The 21,917-nt window shown below is 49.3% G+C and overlaps 1 protein-coding gene across 2 annotated transcripts in view; it reads right to left on the reverse strand.

Moving 5' to 3' along the window:
• FOXK1 (forkhead box K1) overlaps window positions 1-14,763 on the reverse strand; it is an 87,633-nt gene extending 72,870 nt beyond the window's left edge. The window contains exon 1 of one of the 2 annotated variants that reach the window (XM_083474738.1): window positions 14,292-14,763. In XM_083474738.1, the coding sequence (XP_083330864.1) occupies window positions 14,292-14,704 (413 nt within the window). In that variant the 5' untranslated portion in view covers window positions 14,705-14,763. The remainder of the gene's footprint in view (window positions 1-14,291) is intronic. The other variant, XM_083474739.1, reaches the window with a different exon arrangement.
• Window positions 14,764-21,917: the final 7,154 nt, after the last annotated feature.

The following is a 21,917-nucleotide window of genomic DNA, read 5'->3' on the forward strand; positions in this document are numbered from 1 at the left end:
CAAATAAATGTTTTAAAACAATAACAGTAACAGTAATAAAGAAATGAATAATATCAATAATAATAAATTTCACTGCCAAAAAAGGGTGACTAGACAATCCATTGGGGTGGCCATAACCTAGGTTTAAGGTGCCATTTGGTAATTAGCTTATATATATGAATTTCTAACACTGGCTTGTATATCACTGAACAGATTGACATGTATTTTAATATTTTGTTGGACGCCACCCAGAGTGGCTGGGGAAACCCAGCCAGATGGGCGGGGTATAAATAATAAATTATTGCTGCTATTCTTATTACTGTTGTTGCAAAGGAGAAGCTGATTTATTATCAGCCCATTTGCACTGGCAACTTGCAAAAGAAGCAATCTGATATCCCGCCACCCACCCAAAGGTTTCTTAAAAGTTGAACATTATCAAAGGGGCTACTTGACTCACACAGCGTGAATCTGATGATTTCAATGGGTCTTCTTCACATCCAGAAGCGGCTCAGAGCCGCATCCTTTTAACAAGGCAACGGGAGCGCAGGGGAAATTCTCCAGCGCCTGCTCAAAAGCACACAAGGCATGTTTCTCGACCACAGAGTCCACATTTCCACTTGGAACTGGAGACAGGAAGCTGGCTCCTCCACATGTGTGCAGCTGTAAGCCAGACAGGGATTGGCTCTGTGAGCGGATTTCGGGATACAGCATCCTTTGGGCTCCACAAACAGAAGAACACACAGACGCTGCTGGCTCGGAGGCCAAGAGACCGAGGCAGCTCCAAAAGAAGATTAACACACACACACCGGGTGGTTTGATGTGGTGATGGGCATTTGGAGAGGTCCGTCCCAGAACAAACAGAGACGGCTAGAAACAGCGGCCCAGTTCCGAAAAATCATTTAACCACTAGTGAAAAGCTCTCGCTCTCTCCCTCTAAAGAATATTCCAAGCTTGGCTACCTCCAATTCCTACAGTTTCCAACAACTGTGTGCAGAAGAACATTACAACAGCTCCACCACTGAATGGAACCAACTTCTAATTCCACTTCCAGGCTGGCCCTCTCCCCACCCCCAGATGATACTGGGAAGCTTATAATTATTATTATTATTATTATTTATTTATTTATTTATTTATTTATTTATTTATTATTTATTTATTTATTATTTGTACCCTGCCCATCTGGCTGGATTTCCCCAGCCACTCTGGGCGGCTTCCAACAAAGATTAAAAATACATCAAAATGTCACACATTAAAAACTTCCCTGAACAGAAAGGCACAGAGGCACCTTGCCCCTAATACAGTGGTACCTCGGGTTACATACACTTCAGGTTACATACGCTTCAGGTTACAGACTCCGCTAACCCAGAAATAGCGCTTCAGGTTAAGAACTTTGCTTCAGGATAAGAACAGAAATCGTGCTCTGGCGGCGCGGCGGCAGCAGCAGGAGGCCCCATTAGCTAAAGTGGTGCTTCAGGTTAAGAACAGTTTCAGGTTAAGAATGGACCTCTGGAACGAATTAAGTACTTCACCCGAGGTACCACTGTAGTTGCCCCTACGACCAAATATTTACAGACACACTGCGTTGAAATGTGGCGATCATTTCCTAGGTGTCATGGCTGAACCCTAAGATTCCGCATGGACAAAATCAACCTCTGTCTTTAAAAAACTACGGTTGGAATAAACCTATTCAAAATAAACGATTGCATATGTTTTGCAACCCCCCTGCCTGCCTGCCAATGCTTTTGGTTGCAGGGTTTTTGGTTCCAACTCCCCTTTCTTGCACCCAAATGAAATGAGAGCTAGGACCGTGCTAACAGGCGCACAGCTTAATCGAGCTGCACTGGCTAGTCATCCTCAAGTCCCCACTCCAGGACTGCGCTAGGAAACAAGCTACTTCAGATTCCTATAAGACAAGATCTGCATAATACTTGAGAAAGTGTTTCACATTCCTGGGCACGTACGTCACTTTCAAGGTGGCCGGTCACATTTTTCCACCTTGCTCTAGGGCATCTTCCTGTGCTCCAAAAGTTTTCGGACTACAACTCCCATAAGGCCCTGCAAGTGTTGGCTGGAGCTGATGGGAGTCGTGGTCCCAAACATCTGGAAGGTGCCAGGTTAGGAAAGGCTGCTCTAAAGCTTCCCTAAACTTTATAAATAATGGTCAAAACAAGGATAAGAGCTGCTGTTAGGCAAAGAAATAACAATACGTCTTCTGTCTAAAAACGCAGCGTAAAACATGAACAGGACTTCCTCCTCACTTGTTCTGTCTGAAAATGTGAGCCATCCTCTTCCAGAACAGTTTTTAAACGTTCAGGCAGCCAGATCGATGCCAGATCCCTCTGTTGTTTACACCAGGGGTGGCAAACTTCCAAGAGACTGCGATCTACTCATAAAAATAAAAACTGGCAGTGATCTACCCCCCTTTTTTAGGGGTTCAGGTCAAAGTTGTTGAGCTTTCTTTAGGGAGGGGAATAGCCCCGTTTTACTGGGGTTTGGTAGGCATAGACTGCTTAGCTTTTTGGCCGGGCGCAACATTTTTACATTATTTTGGGGTCAAAGAGAAACAGCAACTCACCGAAGGATCACTGGGGGGAAAACAGCCTTGGTTTGTAAACTTCCGTATTTTTTTGCTCTATAAGACGCACCCGACCATAAGATGCACCTAGTTTTTAGAGGAGGAAAACAAGAAACAAGAAAGCAAAGCCAAGCCTCTTGAGCGAAGAGGGAGGAGCGCTCCCACTGCGCTCAAGAGGCGTTGTGTGGCTATCCCTGAAGCCAGAAGAGCAAGAGGGATTGGTGCGCAGCGATCCCTCTTGCTCTCCTGGCTTCAGCGATAGCTGCGCAGCCTGCATTCGCTCCCTAAGACGCACACACATTTCCCCTTACTTTTTAGGAGGGGAAAAGTGCATCTTATAGAGTGAAAAATAAGGTGCGTCTTCCGTTCTCCAACAATGGAGGGCAGGGCGAGGGGGCAGGGCCAGAAGGGGCCCAGCGATCGACTGTGATCGACCAAAAGCTCACAGGGATCGACCAGTAGGTCGCAATCGACCTGTTGAACATCCCTGGTCTACACCTCCCTGGTCGAAGCTCACACTGTAAGCACCTCGGGGCAGAAATCTGCCTTGAATTTTTAGAACAGCTCAGCCATGGCAAAGTGCAAAATGCACTCTCAGGGTGCACCTCTAAGAACATGGGGCATGATCCAAGCAGAAACAGGCTCTTTTACGCCCAACCGATACAGCAGGAAATATTTAAGTCGATGCTTAGCTCTCCATCAAAGTCAGCGGTGCAAAAGCTAATGGCTGGAATACGTCGGGGGTTTGTTTTAACAGACACGCAGCAGACACAGGAGGGGAAATGGAAGATGATTGAAATTTTGCTACTTGAGCTTCTGTTGTGTAGTTGTAGAAAACAGAACAGCAGAGGAACTTGAGTTTAGGAAAAAGGTGTGTTAGAAACAGCTCTGGTTTAGCACTGGTGGTTATGTGGTGAAAGTAGTTCCTCAGAGAACGGGCCTTGCTGCTCTCTCTTACCCTGGGCATGCACAAAAACAAATGCACACACACACACCCTGATAATGTTGTTTTAACCGCAAGAATGGAGCGTCCAAGTGGTTTGTGAGATCATCAAAACACAAGAGCGCAGAAGCCACAACGAGCCTTTGGCAACGACGAGAGCTCAGCCCTGCAAATTAGAAGATTGCATGAGTGACTTCGGGCTTTCAGATACTTGCTTTTTAATGTCAAAACCGTAAAGAAAGGGAATACGAGGCTAGCTCTGACTTGCAAAACTGGCCTTTGCATTGTTATCGCCGCTACTACCACTGCTGCTATTGCTGCAAAGACCACACCTGTCCTCCCTAAGGACCCGAGGATGGCAATGTCATCAATATGGTGGCCTGGGAGTAAGGAATGCCCTAAGATAAATCTGGCACAGGTGTGCCTCGTACCTGCACTGTCAGCTTCCGTCATATGCTGAAGCCTCTTCACCATTTGACACCTGATGCATACACACAAAGGACCTCCCCTAATCTTCTGTTTGCAAATTGTTCTAATTAATTTTAATGATTGCACTTTTACATCGCTGCAACCAGTCCCGGGGCGCTATTGTGAAGTGCAGGTTAGAAACCCAAGCAGCAGTTAACAATATCGTCTGCATTTTTTTGAATCCCTGAATAGAAAGCTTCTGCCAACCTAGCAGTTCGAAAGCACACCAGTGCAAGCAGATAAATAGGTACCTGCTTCCTTACAGCAGCCATCTTCAACCTGGTGCCCACCATGCTGACTGGGAGCGGGTGCGATTGGCGGTCCAAATTGCCTGGAGGCCACCAGTTTGGGTCAAGCAAGCGGATAGCCAACCCCCCCCCCCCATTTTAAAGAAAAAGTCCACACTGCAGCAATCTACGATCCAAGTTTAGGAGCACTGTGCGTGCTCCTTCCACACAAATCTACAAATGATATAGAGCAGGGGTCTGCAACCCGCGGCTCTGGAGCCGCATGTGGCTCTTTTACACCTTTGCCACGGCTCCGGGGCGGATACTAGCGAGGGGAGGAGGCGCATTGTGCGCCCTGACACTCCCCACTGTGGCGGGCGCTGTACTGGCTGTGACGTCGCATGGGGGTGGTGCGTGCGTTAGTCACGCACCGTCCCGACGTCACCTTCCCGCCCACCCGCCCGCTACATTGAAAGGGGACATGTACGCTGGTCACTGCATTGAAAGGGGGCATGTACGCTGGTCACTGTTTTGAAGGGGAGTGAAGAACACACACACACACAAAAAGGTAACTTGTTAATTTAACGTTTATTTCTATGAGGAGGAGTAATTCTGAGGGGTCAAACAAAGAAATAATAAAAAAGTGACAAAAAAGTTATTTTTATAATGACGAGTCCTGCGGCTCCCAGTTTTTTTTCCTTCAGAAACGGGTCCAAGTGGCTCTTTTTGTCTTAAAGGTTGCAGACCCCTGATATAGAGTTAAACTATAGACTTTTTCATAGACATCTGAAGGCAGCCCCCCCACGTCTGGAAACTTTTGTTGTTGCTTTCCCTTTGTTTTTGGTTCCAGAGCCTCTGACATACTTTATCCTTGCAGCAAAAGTGGCCAGGATCTTTTCGGTGTGTTTGGTGGAAATGAGGGTTAATGGAAGTTGGGATTCTCAGAAACTCCTTGCTCACTGCACGCCACAGAAACAGATCTCTTTCGAGAACTGACAGCGTTGTCCGACCAGAAAGTGCATTTCTGGTTAATCATCTGTGTTTTCACTTCACGACCTGCCTTCAAGCTGAGCCTGCTTAGCCCTGATCGCAATGACCCCTGTGAAACAGCCTCCCTATCCGTCACTGGGCGATGGTGCTTTAATTATTTTTCACAGTTGCGCTGTCTCATCTGCGAAGTGGACACAAATCCTGCAAACGACACAGCTGCGAAAGACGAGCCTACTCCTTGCCGGCGACATTCTGTCTGAAGCAGAGCATAAAGCATAAACCCTCGTGGAAGCAACACAGGAGACCCGGCGAAGTTTCCAGCAAGCTATAAAAACTCTCCTCTATCCAGAGGCACAACTCTTTCCAGGAGCGAAGGCCCCAAAATAATGGCATTCTCCTAATGGAGCCAATGTAAACTTTAAACATTAGAAGGCAGAGGAGAGGGACCTACGAGGCATATTTCCTAAAGCTTTGCCACTTTTTGTGTGTACAAATAATTCAGAGTTGTGGAGCAATTCTCAAATACAGTGGTGCCTTGGTTTACAAACTGTCTGGTTTGCATACGTTTTGGATTACAAACACGTCAAATCCGGAAGTTTGCAAACTTATTTTGGATTGCAATCCATTTTTTTGGATTACAAACAAATTTTTTTTTTGAGGCCCCATTGGCAAAAGCGCACCTTGCGTTAGATCCTGTTTTAGTTTACAAACGGACCTCCAGAACGGATTATGGTTGTAAACCAAGGTACCACTGTACTTCTGCAGACTCTGAATCCTATTTAAAACAGAAATGGCCGGCTTGCAACATCTCACAAGTGCGCATACGATTCAGGACGTATTTCCAGTAGCAATTAAAGCATAGGGTTTGGGGACTGGAACATGGGAAGCTGCCTTATACTGAAGCATACTATTGTTCCATGTAGCTCAGTACTGTTTACACTGGCTGGCAGCTGCTCTCCGAGATTTCAGGCCGGAGTCTCCCTCAGCCTTCTGCTTGCAACGGAGAAGCTTTGCCACGGAGCTACAAGCTCTTCCCCTAAACGATATTCAATATTTTCATATTCAATATTTAGCCGGAGGAATTAAGATTGTGCCAGAAGTATGTAACTTGCCAGTTTGCAAACCGGGCCAAATATTCTCAGGGAGACACAGCCAGCAGATGACAGTACAAAACAAGCATCATCCATGGAGATAAAACTGCCCGACTCGGGTTCAAAACCCTCCTTCGTCACGGGGGCATAAAACGGCTCGGGTGACACAGAGCCTGAACGGCAGTCCTTGCAAATGCAAAAATGCCACCGGCCGTTATGCGACGGTGTAGTCTTCGCCTATCTCTCTCTCTCAGCTCCGACTTCCAAGCTGTGCAAAAGAAGCAATCGCTTATGTCAGAGCTGCAGTGAATTGTACATAATGCTCGTATTTTCAGGTGGACTCAGTGGCGCAGAGTGCCTTCCATCACTTTGGCTGGTGGCCGAGCTACACCCCAATCTGGACAGGGATAGCCTAACTTCTCTGCTCTGCTCACCTCGAGGCTAGACTACTGCAACGCGTTCTGTCTGGGGCTGCCTCTGGAGTCGGTTCGGAAACTTCAGCCGGTGCAGAATTTGGCAGCCAGGTTGCTCATCAGAACAAGACAGTTTGAACATGTGACATCTGACTGGACTGGCCGCCAATTCATTTTCGGGCCCAATTCAAAGTGTTGGCTTGGACCTATAAGACCCTAAATGGCTCAGGAACGCGATACCTCTGGGACCGTCTCTCTCCGTATAAACCAGGCATCGGCAAACTCCGGCCCTCCAGATGTTTGGCACAACAATTTCCATCATCCCTAGCTAACACGACCAGTGGTCAGGGATGTTGGGAACTGTAGTCCCAAACATCTGGAGTGCCGGAGTTTGCCTATGCCTGATATAAACCGTCCCAACTCTGCATTAATCTTCAGAGGCTCTTCCTTGTGTGCTTCTTCCATGAGAGGTCGGGAGGGTGGCAACACAAGAACAGGGTCTTTTCTGCAGTGGCTCCCCACTTGAAGAATGCTCTCTTGCCTGGCACCTTCCTTAAACACCTTTAGACGCCTGGCAAAAATATTCCTCTTCAACCAAGCCTATGGCTGATTAACATCTTATACCCCTTTTAAATGTGTTTGTGGGAGGGTGAGCTATTGCTTTGTTGTTGTTCTTGCTTTTATCATGTATTTTGTGTTTTCCTATTGTATTTTTATGTTGTGAACCCCCCTGAGATCTGCAGATGAAGGGTGGCAGACAAATTTAATAAATGTTGTTATTGTTTAGTCGTGTCCGACTCTTCATGACCCTGTGGACCAGAGCACGCCAGGCACTCTTGTCTTCCACTGCCTCCCGCAGTTTGGTCAGACTCATGTTTGTGGCTTCGAGAACACTGTCCAACCATCTCGTCCTCTGTCGTCCCCTTCTCCTTGTGCCCTCCATCTTTCCCAACATCAGGGTCTTTTCCAGGGAGTCTTCTCTTCTCATGAGGTGGCCAAAGTATTGGAGCCTCAGCTTCAGGATCTGTCCTTCCAGTGAGCACTCGGGGCTGATTTCCTTCAGAATGGAGAGGTTGGATCTTCTTGCAGTCCATGGGACTCTCAAGAGTCTCCTCCAACACCAGAATTCAAAAGCATCTATTCTCCATCGATTAGCCTTCTTGATGGTCCAGCTCTCACTTCCATACATCACTACTGGGAAAACCAGAGCTTTAACTATACGGACCTTGTCGGCAAGGTGACGTCTCTGCTTTTTAAGAGTACAATTACTCATAATGTTGTACTAGCTAGTAGCAGTTGTACTGCTCCTAATACAACTACCCATAAAGCGCATTAAGAGTTGGTTCTGGTACTGCTTGATGAGCGAGCAACGGCATTCTGGAGCACAGGAAGAGGCTTGCAGGATCAGGTCCCGAACTCACCCAGCAAGGCATCCTGTGTCCCACTGGGACCAACCAGATCCTTCTGGGAAGCTTACGAGAAGGGCGTTGCAGCCAAGAGAGCTCTCCCTCCTCCTCCTCCTGGCAAAAATCCTTGAAAGCGTTGTTGTGAGTGGCATCTGGAAACAAAAGCCACACACACGAAGGCACATGACGAACCTAAAAAGTGACAAAGCTGAATTCCCACGCTGCTTTTCCCCCGCTCCTTCCAGCGTTGGATGCAACAGGTACGTACAAATTTACTCTGCATCAACCGAGCTCCTCGCAAGCTAACTTCATTTCGCAAACCATCTGCGGCTGAGGGAACATAAAGGCTGCAAAGAAACATTTCTGCAGCCGAGGCCTAAATGCTCGCATGCCCTAAAGAACACAGGAAAAACTGGAACTGTTTACTTCGCAGGAACTGGAGGGCAAATTCCATTCAGGAAAAAAAGGGGGGAGAGTTGCATCATCTGTTTTACAACTCAGAAAGGGAGGGGCGTGCCGTTTATTTACTGTGATCATAAACAGTGGCCGAGAAGACATTTTATTGTTCAGGGTTCCCTGCAGCATGCAAGCCAGTGCACATTAAGACCCCCTTTCTCCTTTAAGCGCTTGGAAGGAGAAAGGATTTCTCCAACCACGAGTGAGAGGCTGTCTCTTTTCGCTCTCCTTCCATTTGGCAACGACAACTGCAATTCGGTAAACGAAATAACAAGGTACACAAGAGCTTATGGGAAAAGTACAAGAACGCCCCCAGCTCCCCGAGAAAAGGAATTGGAGGGGAAAGGAAAAGAGAAAGCAGCTTGTTTTACAAGCAGAAATTAATTATACTGACATAGTCCAAGGGTATAGCCTTCGAAAAAGGAAAACATTTCAAAGCCCAAATGCCTGAGAGGAAGCAAGTGGCTTGGGATTTATAACGAAATTACTAAACACAAGGAAAACAGCCGGCAGAAAAAGCAACTTATTAAAAAAAAACAACGGATCTGCTAGATACGAGGCTGGCGAGCAAGAGTCGTGCCCTTGGGTCTGCGGGGAGGAAGAGAAATTGCATTATCCTCCACCCCCAGAATGGAGGACGTCAAGTTTTAAGGCACCTTATAATAAGGGCACATCAAAGCAATGCTGTGCATGTGGGGAGATGTTAGAAAGTGGCATTTTGACAGATGGACACTTCATGCCACTATGCCAGGGGTTTTCCTAAAAAAACGACAACAACCCTCTCTGCTGTCAAGGAACCCCTTTCTGCATCAAACAACAGAATCAGCGCTTGTCTTCTGGTCCACAACAGTAGCAAACACAGAGAAGAGGAAAGATTCGGGGGCAAGTCCCTGGGCACACGCTGGGCTCAAAGCACGTGCCAAACATTTTGGGTCTTGTCACTGCCCTGAATGAACCGGGGCGCACAACTTAGCTGTGATTCCTCTCCTGGTGATTCTTGGGGTCCCTTCTAAAAGTCTAAGATTCCACAGTGCCCACACCATGCCGTCTTCCTCCAAATGCAATGCAATATAATTTCCCCATTTAATCCGGATTTTACCATTACTGCAAAAAACAAACAAACAAACAAACTTTTTTAAAGCATACATGCAAAAATTGTAAATGTAGGTTGAATGGGGCGATAGGAAACGGGGTGGCATTTGAATGAGAAACGCATCATGTCAACACTATGGGAAAACGTACAGGGAGGAGCAGAATGAAGGCCACAATCCAGCGCCACGAAGGAGCACGTTGCTTTCAAGGAACTCCAGAGGTTTCCTGGGCTACAGTTTGGAAACCACTGCAATGGACCTGCTCCGTTGGGGTGGGACGCGACACTGATGCGCAACACAGTCCAAGAGCGTATCATGGCTGCGCAGGAAGAAGACGAGAAGGAACTTGCTTGTACCCCAATCACTAGTGGAGGATTCCCTATCAGTAACCGGGTTCCCAGATCATCTTGCTGCAGGGAATGAAGATGCAGCTTCTCCTCTAACCCCCAACCTCCATCAAAAGCCTCTTCTCTGCTCTTGCAGGACCAGGTGGGATCCCTAGGCCATGATTTGGGTACCCTACTGGAGACTGCAATTTTGTACGGATGAAGTTTCTCCAATCTTGGCAGGATCGGAGAAAGAGGAACATGTTCACACGCATAACTTGCCAGTTCTTTGTGGACCAAGGTGCTTCCCATCTCCTTTGGCAAAGTTTGCCCCTGGGGCAGGCCCACAGCTGTCGCTCTGCTTTTTCCATCAGTGGAATCTTATCCTCACCCCCCAGAAAGCCAATATCCCTCAGGAATCTCTCTCCCCCCCATGGCGCAGGGAAACCCAGCCCAACTCGGGAGTATTGTCATATACAGTTTAAGGAGCTAACCAACTGTGCTCTTCAGTCCAAGAAACAACTGGCTTCTCCATCTTGCCCGGCTGCTCCCCAAGGCGTCCTTTTCCTACTTCAACTTTCCTCCAGGTCCTTCTCGTTTCTTTGCCCCAAATGTCTCAGCTGTGTTTGCAAGCCATGGTTTACAGAACATGGAAATGGTGTGCTGAGTAAACACTGGGCAGCCGCCTTCCCCTCTCCTCCTAAGCACAGAGCCGGGAGGGCTTCTGGGGAGATTAGTTTCGCTTTCAAAGAATGCCAGCTGAATCTCATCTTGGATGCTAGTCAGTTAAACAAGGCAGGTTCATAACTCCCTGGTTTGAAGTTGGCATGTTTTAAACTCACCGGAGTTCATTGGCATCCAGCATTGGGAGGACACCATATTCTCCACAAATGGCACTAATCTCGGCAAAAGCCCATCATGCCAGCCAATTTGGGAGGACGGGAAATGCGCAAGCCCAACATTTTGCTTGCCCTTCCTGCAGCTCGTCCGCGCAATGCTAAACGATGGTTTATCGTTACGTGCGAATGCAACCACTGTGTTCGCCACAGATTGCCTGGAGCAGGTCTTGGAAAAGAAGTCATCTCCTGCTTCAATGGCAGAATCCTTCCCTTTCTAATGTCCATATGGTCTCTGGGCTTCATCAGATAAAAACCGCCATTTCCCTCAGCTAGCTCACAAAGCTCTGGCTTGTCTCAACGTCTCCCATCACAAACAACTCTTTTTGTGGGTTGGTTTGAAATCCTTCTGTTAGCGCTGAAATTTATCGCAGATGTAAGTTTGGGCCCCTCTAATCAGCGATGGCCAAACTTGACCCTCCAGCGGTTTTGGGACTACAGCTCCCATCATCCCTAGTTAACAGGACCAGTGGTCAGGGATGATGGGAACTGTAGCCCCAAAACCGCTGGAGGGCCAAGTTTGGCCATCACTGCAACTCATCTCTCAATTGCAGGAACGATCAGAGATGAGAGGGCGTCGCAATTCAAGATGGTGCCCCACAGCCATCATGAGCTGCGTAGACCTTAAAACTCCGACAATGAGTTAAGGGCACCTGTCTCTCTCTCTCTCTCTCTCTCTCTCTCACCATCCCAGGAGGAATCCCCTTTAAGATGAGGGAGCTGGGCCTTGCAAGTCTGCTGTAGCCCCTGAGCCATTTCAAAAGAAAAGAAATTAATAAGAGAACAAACAAGGCGGATTCAGGGATCGATAGGGATGATTCCGTCCCCCAGAGCTCCATCTTCCAATGCTTTTCCTGTATTCTGTACTTATCCACTCGTAATCATTTTTCTTTTTACTGCTGACGGACCATCGCCAACCCAGATTATTCCTATTTGTCTCAACCAACACCCCGCCTCAGAACCTGCTCAAACTCCGTCCCGGAGCATGCAGCAAGACAAGAAGGCTCTGAGGCATGTGCAGAGTCCATTTCCTCCACCACGGAGCAACTGCAGAGAGCCGGGTTTCCATGCGGACAGGCAGGCCTCCATCCCATCGCCAACTTAGTGCCACTCGCAGATCCTACTTACCCATCTCAGGGCAGGAGGCACAAGGAAACCCATTTCTCAGTGGGCACAATTCAGCTCCGGGACCTAGTTTATTCTATTAATTATAATTATCAGATGACTGCAAGGGGAAATTTGCCTGAGACAAGAACGCTCCGAGTTTTACTCACCAATTCATTCCTAGGATGGGGGATTCTGCCCCCAACATCCTCCCTCTCTGTCCCGCGGCCGTCTTTCCCCCCACCCTGCTCGAATGGAGACACCCACACCTATGTACCTGGCTTCCCCCTTCTCAGAGGAAGATCCCCTTTCTCTCCCCAAACCCCTAAGTCTTCCCCCCACACCGTAAACCACATATGGGGTTCCCCCTTTCCAAGGCAGAAACCCACACTTAACTCTCTTCCGTCCCCCCAGTTTTCCAAGCCCCCCCAACATCTTTCCTTTAGAGTAGGTGTGGGTTTTCCATGCCAAAATACACACAAACGCAGAAATAGTTTGGGGTTCCCCTTCAGAAGGGGCATCTCAAGACCTGCCAAACCCACCCCAGAGGGGGCTCCCCTTGACCACGGCTCGCAAACCCACCCTCCTACGTCAACCCCCTCCAGGGCTTCCCCCTCCCAAGTAGGTTCCCCTTTCCCAAGACCCCCAAACCCCGCTTTTAAAAGTCCGTATATTTTCTTGATTTGAGATTATTTACATCCTGCCTTTCAGGATACAAATTATTCCAAGGCTGCTTGCCATTAATGAGATTATTTTAGGGGGGAAACTGCAGGGAAGGCCTGTCTGACCACCTACATGTATGTAAATTCCCCCCACCCCCAAGTTGGGGGATGCCCTTCTGTTCCCCCACCCCCATTCCCAAGACCCATAAAACCCACGTGTGGCTCCACTTGACAAGAGTCACGGGGTTTCAATCCCACAGAGGGGTTCCCCCCTCCCAGACAAACACCCTTTTCTTAACACCCAAACCCACGTGCGAAAGTTTCCTTCCTCCTGTTCCTCGCCCCCTTCGCAAGACCGATTCAAACCACATGCAAGTGCTCCTTGTCAAACACACACACAGCGGCTGAATTCTATTTTAATGTACATTTCTTTTCTTTTTTTAATGCTTCTCCTTCGTTGGCCACCTTGGGCAGACTTGGTCCAGCAAGGCAGCCTGAAAATATTTTCAAAAATAAAAATACACACCCGCCCGCAGGGCAACTTTCAGGCTGGGAATCCCTTTCTGAAGACCTGTGAGACTGACACATGAAAACTTGCCATAATAATAATTTTATTATTATGTACTCTCAACATGGGGCTCGGCTTCCTTCTCTTCCCCACCCCACCCCCTGGATGAAAGGGAGTCAGGAGTCTTCTCCTAGACTGTGATGGGGGCCCCACGCACACCTGTGGGGGTTACCAGATTTTTTTCAATGAATCCAGGTACACTTTTCAATTTCTGTGGATGGGAATGGATTTTGTCAGGGGTAACGGGGATGTCTGGTAACCTTACTCCATGGGGTGGGCTTTCGAAAAACACATTAACCACGCTCCCTCAAAATGGGGTCCTCCAATTCTCTTCCCCAAAACCCATTTATTAATACACAATACACATAAATGCACACACCTAAGCGTCCCATCTCCTTCCCTCAACTCTCTTTCTGAAGACCCATTAGCCCACATGCGGGTTTTCCCTGCCAATAGACACAAGGGACACCTGTGGGTCTCCCCCTCAGGACTGGCACCCCCTTTCCACATAAGCTTTCCCCCCACCCTCAGGGGGGCTCCCCTTCCTTCACCCTCCCACAACCTCTCTTCCCAGGACCTGTTCATGCGCATGCGCGGTTTCCCCTGCCTAGGTGTACATGGTGTTTACGTTCGGGGTGTTAACCCTCGTGGGTTAACATCCCACCACCACAAATTCTCAACACACCTCATCTGTGGGTTGCATTAATGCTCACCCCTACAACACAGCTTACACATGGATCTCCCACACCCCCATGGCCCAGTCTACATGCAGGTCTTCCATGCCTCCATCCCCACAACCAGCCTATACACGTGTGTGTGTGTGTGTGTGTGTGCCTGCACACCCCCCCCACAACCCAGCTTATACACCTCTCCCTAACCCCCTTCCCCACGAACCAGCGTATGCATGTGCTTCCCTAACCCAGATCCCCACGACCCAGTCTGCCCGCGCGTCTCCTTAAGCCCCATCCTCACGACCCAACTTGCCCGCGTGTCTCCCTAAGCCCCACCCACCCCGCAGCTTCAACGCCTGTCCTCCAACCTCAAATCCCCACACGCCAGCCTGCCCGCGCGCGTGTCGCCCATTCCCACGACTCACTGCGGGGGCAGCTGCAGGGCCGGGCCTCCCCTCCTCTGGAAGGCGCCGTCGACGAAGACGCCGTTCTTGCCCAGGCAGCGCAGGTAGAAGTGGGGCGCGCGGAAGGAGAGCTCGAGGTGGCGGCGCGAGATGAAGCTGGAGCGGCCCATGTTCACGTCCACGGCGCCCTGCGACGAGTTGCGCCCGATGGTCACCGTCGCCTGGCGCATCACGAACTCCACGTCGCGGCCCTGCAGGCGCGCCAGGGCCGACGGCACGGCCAGGGGCAGCGCGGGCGGGATCGGGGCCGGCCCCGGGCCCTGGGGAGGCGAGGCGGCGGGCGCCTCGGGAGGCAGCGGCGGCGAGGGCGCGGCGCGCTGCAGCGCCAGCAAGGCCCTCGCGCCGGGCCCGTCCTCGCCCGCGGCTGCAGCCATCTTCGCGGCGGCCCAGGCAGGCAGGCAGGCAGGGGCGGCCGCCGACTACGCACCGCCGGCCTCCGGGGCGGGGCCGCGGGAGGGGAGGCGGGCGGACGGGCGGGGAGAGAGGCCCGGGCTGCCCAGGCGGCGCGCTCGCAGGCCGCGATCGGGAGACGGGGCGCACGGGGTCCGGGGCGCTTCTCTCCTTCGCAATCCCCTCCCTCCCCGACTGCCTCCTCCTCTTCCTCCAAAGACCTGGCAATGGGGTGAAAACACACCCACACGCAGCGCCCTGGGGTGGGGGAGCTGCAAAAATTAAGGGGGACGCACGGGTTCGGGGGCGTGCGCTCCCCAAAGACAGGGCAGCGCGCGTAAAGGCGCACGCTCCGGTGGCCCGGGGTGGGAACGGGGGCGCACGGCTTCGGGGAGCAAGGGCCACTTTGTGCTTGGTCTGGCTCTGCCCCACAAGTCGTCTTCCTCTCCCGACACCAAGGCAACGCTGGGGGGACGGGGGACGCACAGGCGCTCGCTCTGCACCCTTGGGTGGGTACGTGGGGGAGCAGCCGCCGGGCCAAAGGGGCGCGCAAGGGTTGGCGTGGCTGTGTCGTCGATTTCTTCCTCCCAGCGCCCCGGTCCAAAAGCAGGGCGACGCACGCGGAGGTGCTCGCTGTCATGCCCCTGGGGTGGGTGAAGGGGGTTACAGAGTTTGGGTGAAGGTGCCCTTTTCGCAGGGTGCCTCCCCGCTGTTATTTCTCCCTTTCCCAAAGGCGTGGCGACGCGGGTGAAAACACACCGGGGCACTCGCTTAATGCCCCCGGTTGTGGGTGCTTTTGCAAGGGGAAAGGGGTGCCGCGTTGGGGTGCCAGTGCCCGTTCCGCAGAGCGCCTCCTTCCCCGCGCCACGCTCTCCCTTCCGCTTCCTCCTTCCCCTCTGCAAAGGGACGGCGACATGGGAAGGAAAGGCGCATAAGCGCCCTCGTGCAAAGGGCGGAAACCGGACGGGGCAGCGCCGCGAACCGCGTGGCACGGAAAACAAACAAAAACAAAAGTGCGCGCGCAAACATGTGCGCGCGCCCTCCCCTTCTCCCTTTGCAGTTCCGTCTCTGGGCCGGGGAGGAGCCGTGCAAAAAATAAAATAAAAAGTGCGTGGGTGCTCGTGCAACGTTAGGAGACGGGGCGTGTCGGCGCGTGAGAAATGGGTTTGCATGGGAGCGAAGAAGGCGCTTGAGCAAGGGTTTTGCGGGGGGGTGGGTAGAGCACGTTTATTTCAAAAGGCGATGGGGTAGGGGAACAAGGCGAGGGCGGCACTGCACAACCCTCTTGCAGGGAAGACGAGCACGGCGGGGCTGGCAGCTCCGAGCCCCGGGTGCGAAGCCATCCAGCCCCCGGGGGCAGAGAGGCGGCGCGGAGATGACAGTCATAAGGAAGAGTTCTGATGGTACCTGGTTGTGTATCCGCCTGACACGATAACGCCCCCCCCCCCCCGCTGCACTATGCATTTAAAAAGCTACGGTGTCATTTTAACTGTCATGGCTTCTTCGAGAACTGTAGTTTGCAGAGGGTGCCGTGAGTTGTTAGGCTCATCTTCCATGTTGTTGTGACCCCATGGACCAGAGCAGGCCAGGCACTCCTGTCTTCCACTGCCTCCCGCAGTTTGGTCAAACCCCTCTTCCATACCCGCCAACATTTCTCCAGTGAAAATGGGGACATCTAAGGAAAAGTGGGACATTCCAGGATCAAATCAGAAACTGGGGCGGCTTCTCTAAATCAGGGACATCCTTGGAAAATAGGGTCACTTGGAGGGTCTGCTAGTCCCCTCACGGAGCTAGCATTCCCAGTTCTTACCTGGGAAGAGGGATTGAGTGTTCACTTTGCCGACAAAGGTCCATATAGTTAAAGCTATGGTTTTCCCAGTAGTGGTGTATGGAAGTGAGAGCTGGACCATAAAGAAGGCTGATCGCCGAAGAATTGATGCTTTTGAATTCTGGTCTGGAGGAGACTCTTGAGAGTCCCACGGACTGCAAGAAGATCAAACCTCTCCATTCTGAAGGAAATCAGCCCTGAGTGCTCACTGGAAGGACAGATCCTGAAGCTGAGGCTCCAATACTTTGGCCATCTCATAAGAAGAGAAGACTCCCTGGAAAAGACCCTGATGTTGGGAAAGATGGAGGGCGCACGGAGAAGGGGACGACAGAGGACGAGATGGTTGGACAGTGTTCTTGAAGCTACCAGCATGAATCTGACCAAACTGCGGGAGGCAGTGGAAGACAGGAGTACCTGGCGTGCTCTGGTCCAGGGGGTCATGAAGAGTCGAACACGACTAAACAACAACCACGTTCTGTAGCTCTGTGAGGTTTCAACAACTCATTATGCTTCATAAACTATTGTTCCCAGGTATTTTGCAAACGAAGCTCACACAGACACCCTGCTTGCCTTTCTCTTGTTGGGGACCGGTTGCAAAAGGGTTGATATGCTTGGAGTTGCGAACATCAGTGTATCCCCTCGCAAGACAGTGGTGACAAGACACAGTAGTGACTGGGAAGCAGCAGGAAGGAATACACACTGCCGTTGTGGCGCTTGAAATGGCCAGAGGCAACTTCCAGGACTAAAATTCTGACAATGCTTATTGTAGGAGTAAGTTTGTGGATCTGTGTTGCTTGTTTGTATAGCAATACGGCATATCAACATGCACAGACTTGGAATGACATAAGCAACAAACACAAGGGCTTTGCCCCAAGGCGATTGCAATCTAAATACAATAGCAGTACAATAAACAGCAATGTTAAGAAGCAAGGTTAGTCTGCCTAAATGCAGCCTCAGATAAAGGCAGCCTGATTCTAAACATGTTTACGTAGAAGTAAGTCCAGATATTTTCAGTGGGACAGGGAAACCAAATCAGGGGTTTAGGATTAGCAGCTTGAGGTGTAATTTCAGATGGGTGCCCCCCTTGCTGTTCTTTTCTTTACATGCCTTTAAAATAATATTTTATATAACTTATATCCAGCCCCCTTGTCATAATCCATCTCAGGGCAAGCCATAGCGATGTAAAACACAGCAAATAATCACAAGACAACAACACAATTAAGAAATACGGTAACAATAACTAATCCATCAGTCAATAATTAGGATCAGTACAGCCATGCCAATGTATGCGCAAGGCATATAACCTCACTCGCCCAATACAAAAAAAGAGAATTTTAAATGGGGCTGGCATATAAAACAAGGCAGCCATCAATATGCAACACGACACTTCTACATGAGAAGGGGAAAGAGGCAGGCTGTTGCCCCAAGAGCTTTCGGTTTAAATAACAACAGTAGAGAGAATAAAGAATAAAGTCAACAAAGTCTTTGCTTACTTCTGGGAAAACATGCCTCGTGTTGGGAGGGGGGTGAGGTTCTGTGCTATTGAAATGATGAGAGTTGTTTGGCAGGTAGGCAATCAGCAGGTTCAGCTCCCCGCCCAGGCCGTGTCGCAAAGCAGGCACTGTAAGCAGCTCAGGTCTTGTGTCTGCCACCAATTCATGGAGTGGCCTTGTGGAGACCTCTCTCTCAAGCCTCTTGCAAATGCTAGTTCTGTATTCTATTTATTATGTCCACCAGCTTTGCCCTCCAGGGAGCTCAAGGTGGTGGAGATGGTTCTCTTCTCCCCCGTTTTGTCCTCACAACAACCCTGTGAGGTAGGTTAGGCTGAGCGACACTTCCAAGGTCGCCCAGGGAGATTCATGGCTGAGCAGAGAATTCGAACCCTGCTCTTTCACAGGTACTCTGAGCGTTGCATTACGCCGGCTCTTTTTATTAGTGGCAAGATCGGCTTCTGCAAAGGAGGGGGCCTCTTCTGTGGTGGCTCCCCAAATCTCTGGAATGCCCACCCTAAGGAAGACAAACACCTCAGGTCTTACGGGCTTTATGGCACAAGATTGTACCATCTTCCTAATTGCTCAGCTGGCATTTTAAGTAATTAGATGGTTGGTCAGTGTTGGTTGGTTGGTTTTAACTATGTTCTATTATTTTTAAAACTTTTTGGGTGTGTGTGTGTGTGTGTGTGTGTGTGTGTGTCCTATTTTGCTATGCTTCCTTGTTTTTTAATTGTTTTTAAAAATGCATGAAAAAAAATTATTTGCACTTTTGAACACAAGCCACCCTGGAATCTTCTGGTCAGGGGTGGCTAAGAAATATTTGATGAAATTAATAAAATTCAGGCCTGCCCCAACTGCAAAATGGGGTAGGAGGTTTGTAACCTAAAATTTTCACTTTGATTGCTATCTTGTTACTGTTCCATTATTTATTAAATTTGTAAACCTCCCTTCATCCGAAGATCTCAGGGCGTTCACATCACTTCAAATACTCCCGAGGCTGCAGTGCCTGTCAGGGAATAAGTTTTGTGGAGTACAGAAGCCACCAGAAACATTCTGCTACATTCTAGTGTTCAAAAGGTTATCAGGTCTCCCTAAGGCAGAGAGAGCGTAGCTCTTGTTTTCCTTCTATGCTTTCTCTAGACTTCAAGGCCATTTGCTTCGGAGACAAGACTATATCAACTTGTCTGCCCGGGGTGCCCCGTTATTCTCCCTTTCTCCTCCTGCTATTCTGTTCTCGCTTTCATTTTTGCATTTATATTCATGCGGTGCAATTCTTTTTACTCCTGGAAACTGGGTTTGCTCTAAATGAGCTGAGCTTTGCCTTGCTAGGGAGCCAGCAACAAACTCTGTGATTTATGCCTTAGCGAATCTTACGAAAGACATTTTTGGCTGCCTGGGTCTTGTTGGAGTTCAAGCAAAGTTCTGCTACTCTGCTAAACAAACAAGCTTGGGGCACTAGTTCTCGCCGTACCCTGCCTCACAATGTGGTTGTGGGGATTGAATCTAATATATAATCTACATCTAATCTGTTGTGATGCCCACCAGCAAGCGGGTGAGGCTGGCTATCGCAGGGGCCAAGGCTTTTTGGTGGTGGCCCCCACAATTGCAGAATACTCTCCCAGGTGATATTAAACAGGTCTCATATTGGCTATTTTCAAATGTGTCTTAAAAACCTACCTTTTTATCTTGACTCACTAACTGAGGCTGGGGATCTGGTTGCACGGCTGGGCTTACGCTGTATTTTTTATGATGGAGGGACAGCAACAATTTTATTATTTATACCCCACCCATCTGACTGGGTTGCCGCCAGCCACTCTGAGCAGCTTCCAACAGATATAAAAACATAATAAAACATTAAACAAAAAAACTTCCCTATACAGGGCTGTCTTCAGATGTCTTGTAAAGGTTGCAGAGTTACTTATCTCCTTGGCTTGGGGCTTGCATAAAACAGGATTTTTTTGTTTTGTTTTTAGATCTTTAAAGAGGCTATACAGTACTTTGTGAAGAATGTTATTCCTGCAAGACAGTGTAGAAATTTACACTGGTTTTTTTGTATTATTTTATTTTATTTTAATATTTTTTAAAAGAATATTACAAGGAAATGAGTTAAGAAGAAAAGAAAGAAATACAAAAAAGAAAGAAATACAAAAAACATTTCAAAAGGTAAAGGAAAACAATCACAACATGACCAGAAAATATAATTAAGACTACAGAACCATTTACATACCTGTTATATAGCTCTGTGAATTTATGAAATAAAGTTATCCCTGCACCTGTTTTATTGAGCAAAGCTTAACTTGTAACTGAATTTGGAACAAAAGCAACAAAGGGCCGTATTTGTTACAGAATGCACTTTTGCAGACGGCACTTTCTCAATGCCATAACCCAGAGCTTTGCAAACTCTGCGTTGCATGGTACCAACATGAAAAGTTTGGAGAGCTCTGCCCTAACACATTTGTTGGTGGTACGAGACTTTTTCTTGCCCGTTTGACACAGCTCGCCCTCTGGGATGCTGGATTTGTGCTGATCAACTGACAGCCTGGGAGCCACACCGGGGGTGGGAGGGAATTAAAAGGTGGCAGCGCTCCCAGCCTAACATTCGCATCTTTCCCCGGGCAGGACTCATGTTGCTTTTAATAGATGCCCAAAAGGTAGACATAAACAGGAGACGCTCGCTTGCCAACCATTTCACTGCAAAAAGCTGTTCTTCGATCTGTGCCATAAAAACACAGGAGCCCTGGCAGGAGGTAAAAGCTGTCCCAGTCTCTTAAGCTCCAGCATCTTAGTGTGCAAAGCTTGTACCTGGATGCAGCAGCACATGCCGAAGTGTGCAAAACTTCTCTATCCAAGCGCCTTCCTTAGTCCTCTCCAGGCTGGGAATAGGATGCTTTTCAGGCGAGTTGAAAGCAGAAGCTTGTGCCAAACGCACAGCCCGAATTGTGCGTAGAAGGAGGCCTATTTCGTCATGGGCGATCCTGGGCACATGGGAGCGGTGGTGCAGTAGAATGCAATTTCTTTCTTTCCAGTCGTTCTTACCTTCCTTTTACCGTCAGCTCTCATGTTGCTCATGCAAGCCTTTGTTTGTGCTTACCTAATCGCATCCGTGAGTGTCAGGACATGAAATTGTAAGCAGGATGGTTTGAGAGGAAATGGAAGCATGTGAGAGCATGCAGGCGTGGATGCAAACATGAGCAAGCCGCTGCTTTTGTTCCTAAAACGGCCTTCCCCCAAGCTTCCTCTGGAGGTTTCAGACTACGGCTCTTATCAGCCCCAACCGGCACCAGAACCTAAGAAGAGGCCTCTGGATCAGACCCGTGGCCCATCTAGTCCAGCACCCTGTTCTTGCCAGGTGCTCCAATGGGAAACCTTCAAGCAGGATTTGAACACAAGACCACTCTCCTTCTTGGGTATTCAGGGGCATTGCTTATTCTGAGCAGGAAGGCAGAGCAGAGCTGTTGTGGCCAGGAGCCTTCGATAGCAGTCTCCTCCATCCACGTTGTCAGCCATCGCTGCCTCCTTTGGGAGCTAGTTCTGAAGTTTACATGTTGTTGATGAAGTTCTTTATCATCATCATCATAATTTATACCCCGCTCATCTGGCTAGGTTTCCCCAGCCACTCTGGGCAGCTCCCAACAGAATATTAAAAGTCTGATAAAACATCCAACATTAAAAAACTTCTCTAAACAGGAATCTGTCCTGAACTTTGCAATATTCAGCTTTGTTTCATGTCCACTGTTCTGAGAGGGATTTGGTGCTTTCAGAAAACAGCCGGTCCGTACTGTGCATAGCCTATTTCTGCCGCAAGTTAACAGAACCATTCTGAGCTCAGTCAAGGAGAGATGATTTCCAGAGGGCTCGCCCACCTGGAACATAAAC

This window comes from Podarcis liolepis (genome assembly GCF_965112155.1).
Source record: "Podarcis liolepis genome assembly, chromosome: 14".
Taxonomy (NCBI): domain Eukaryota; kingdom Metazoa; phylum Chordata; class Lepidosauria; order Squamata; family Lacertidae; genus Podarcis; species Podarcis liolepis.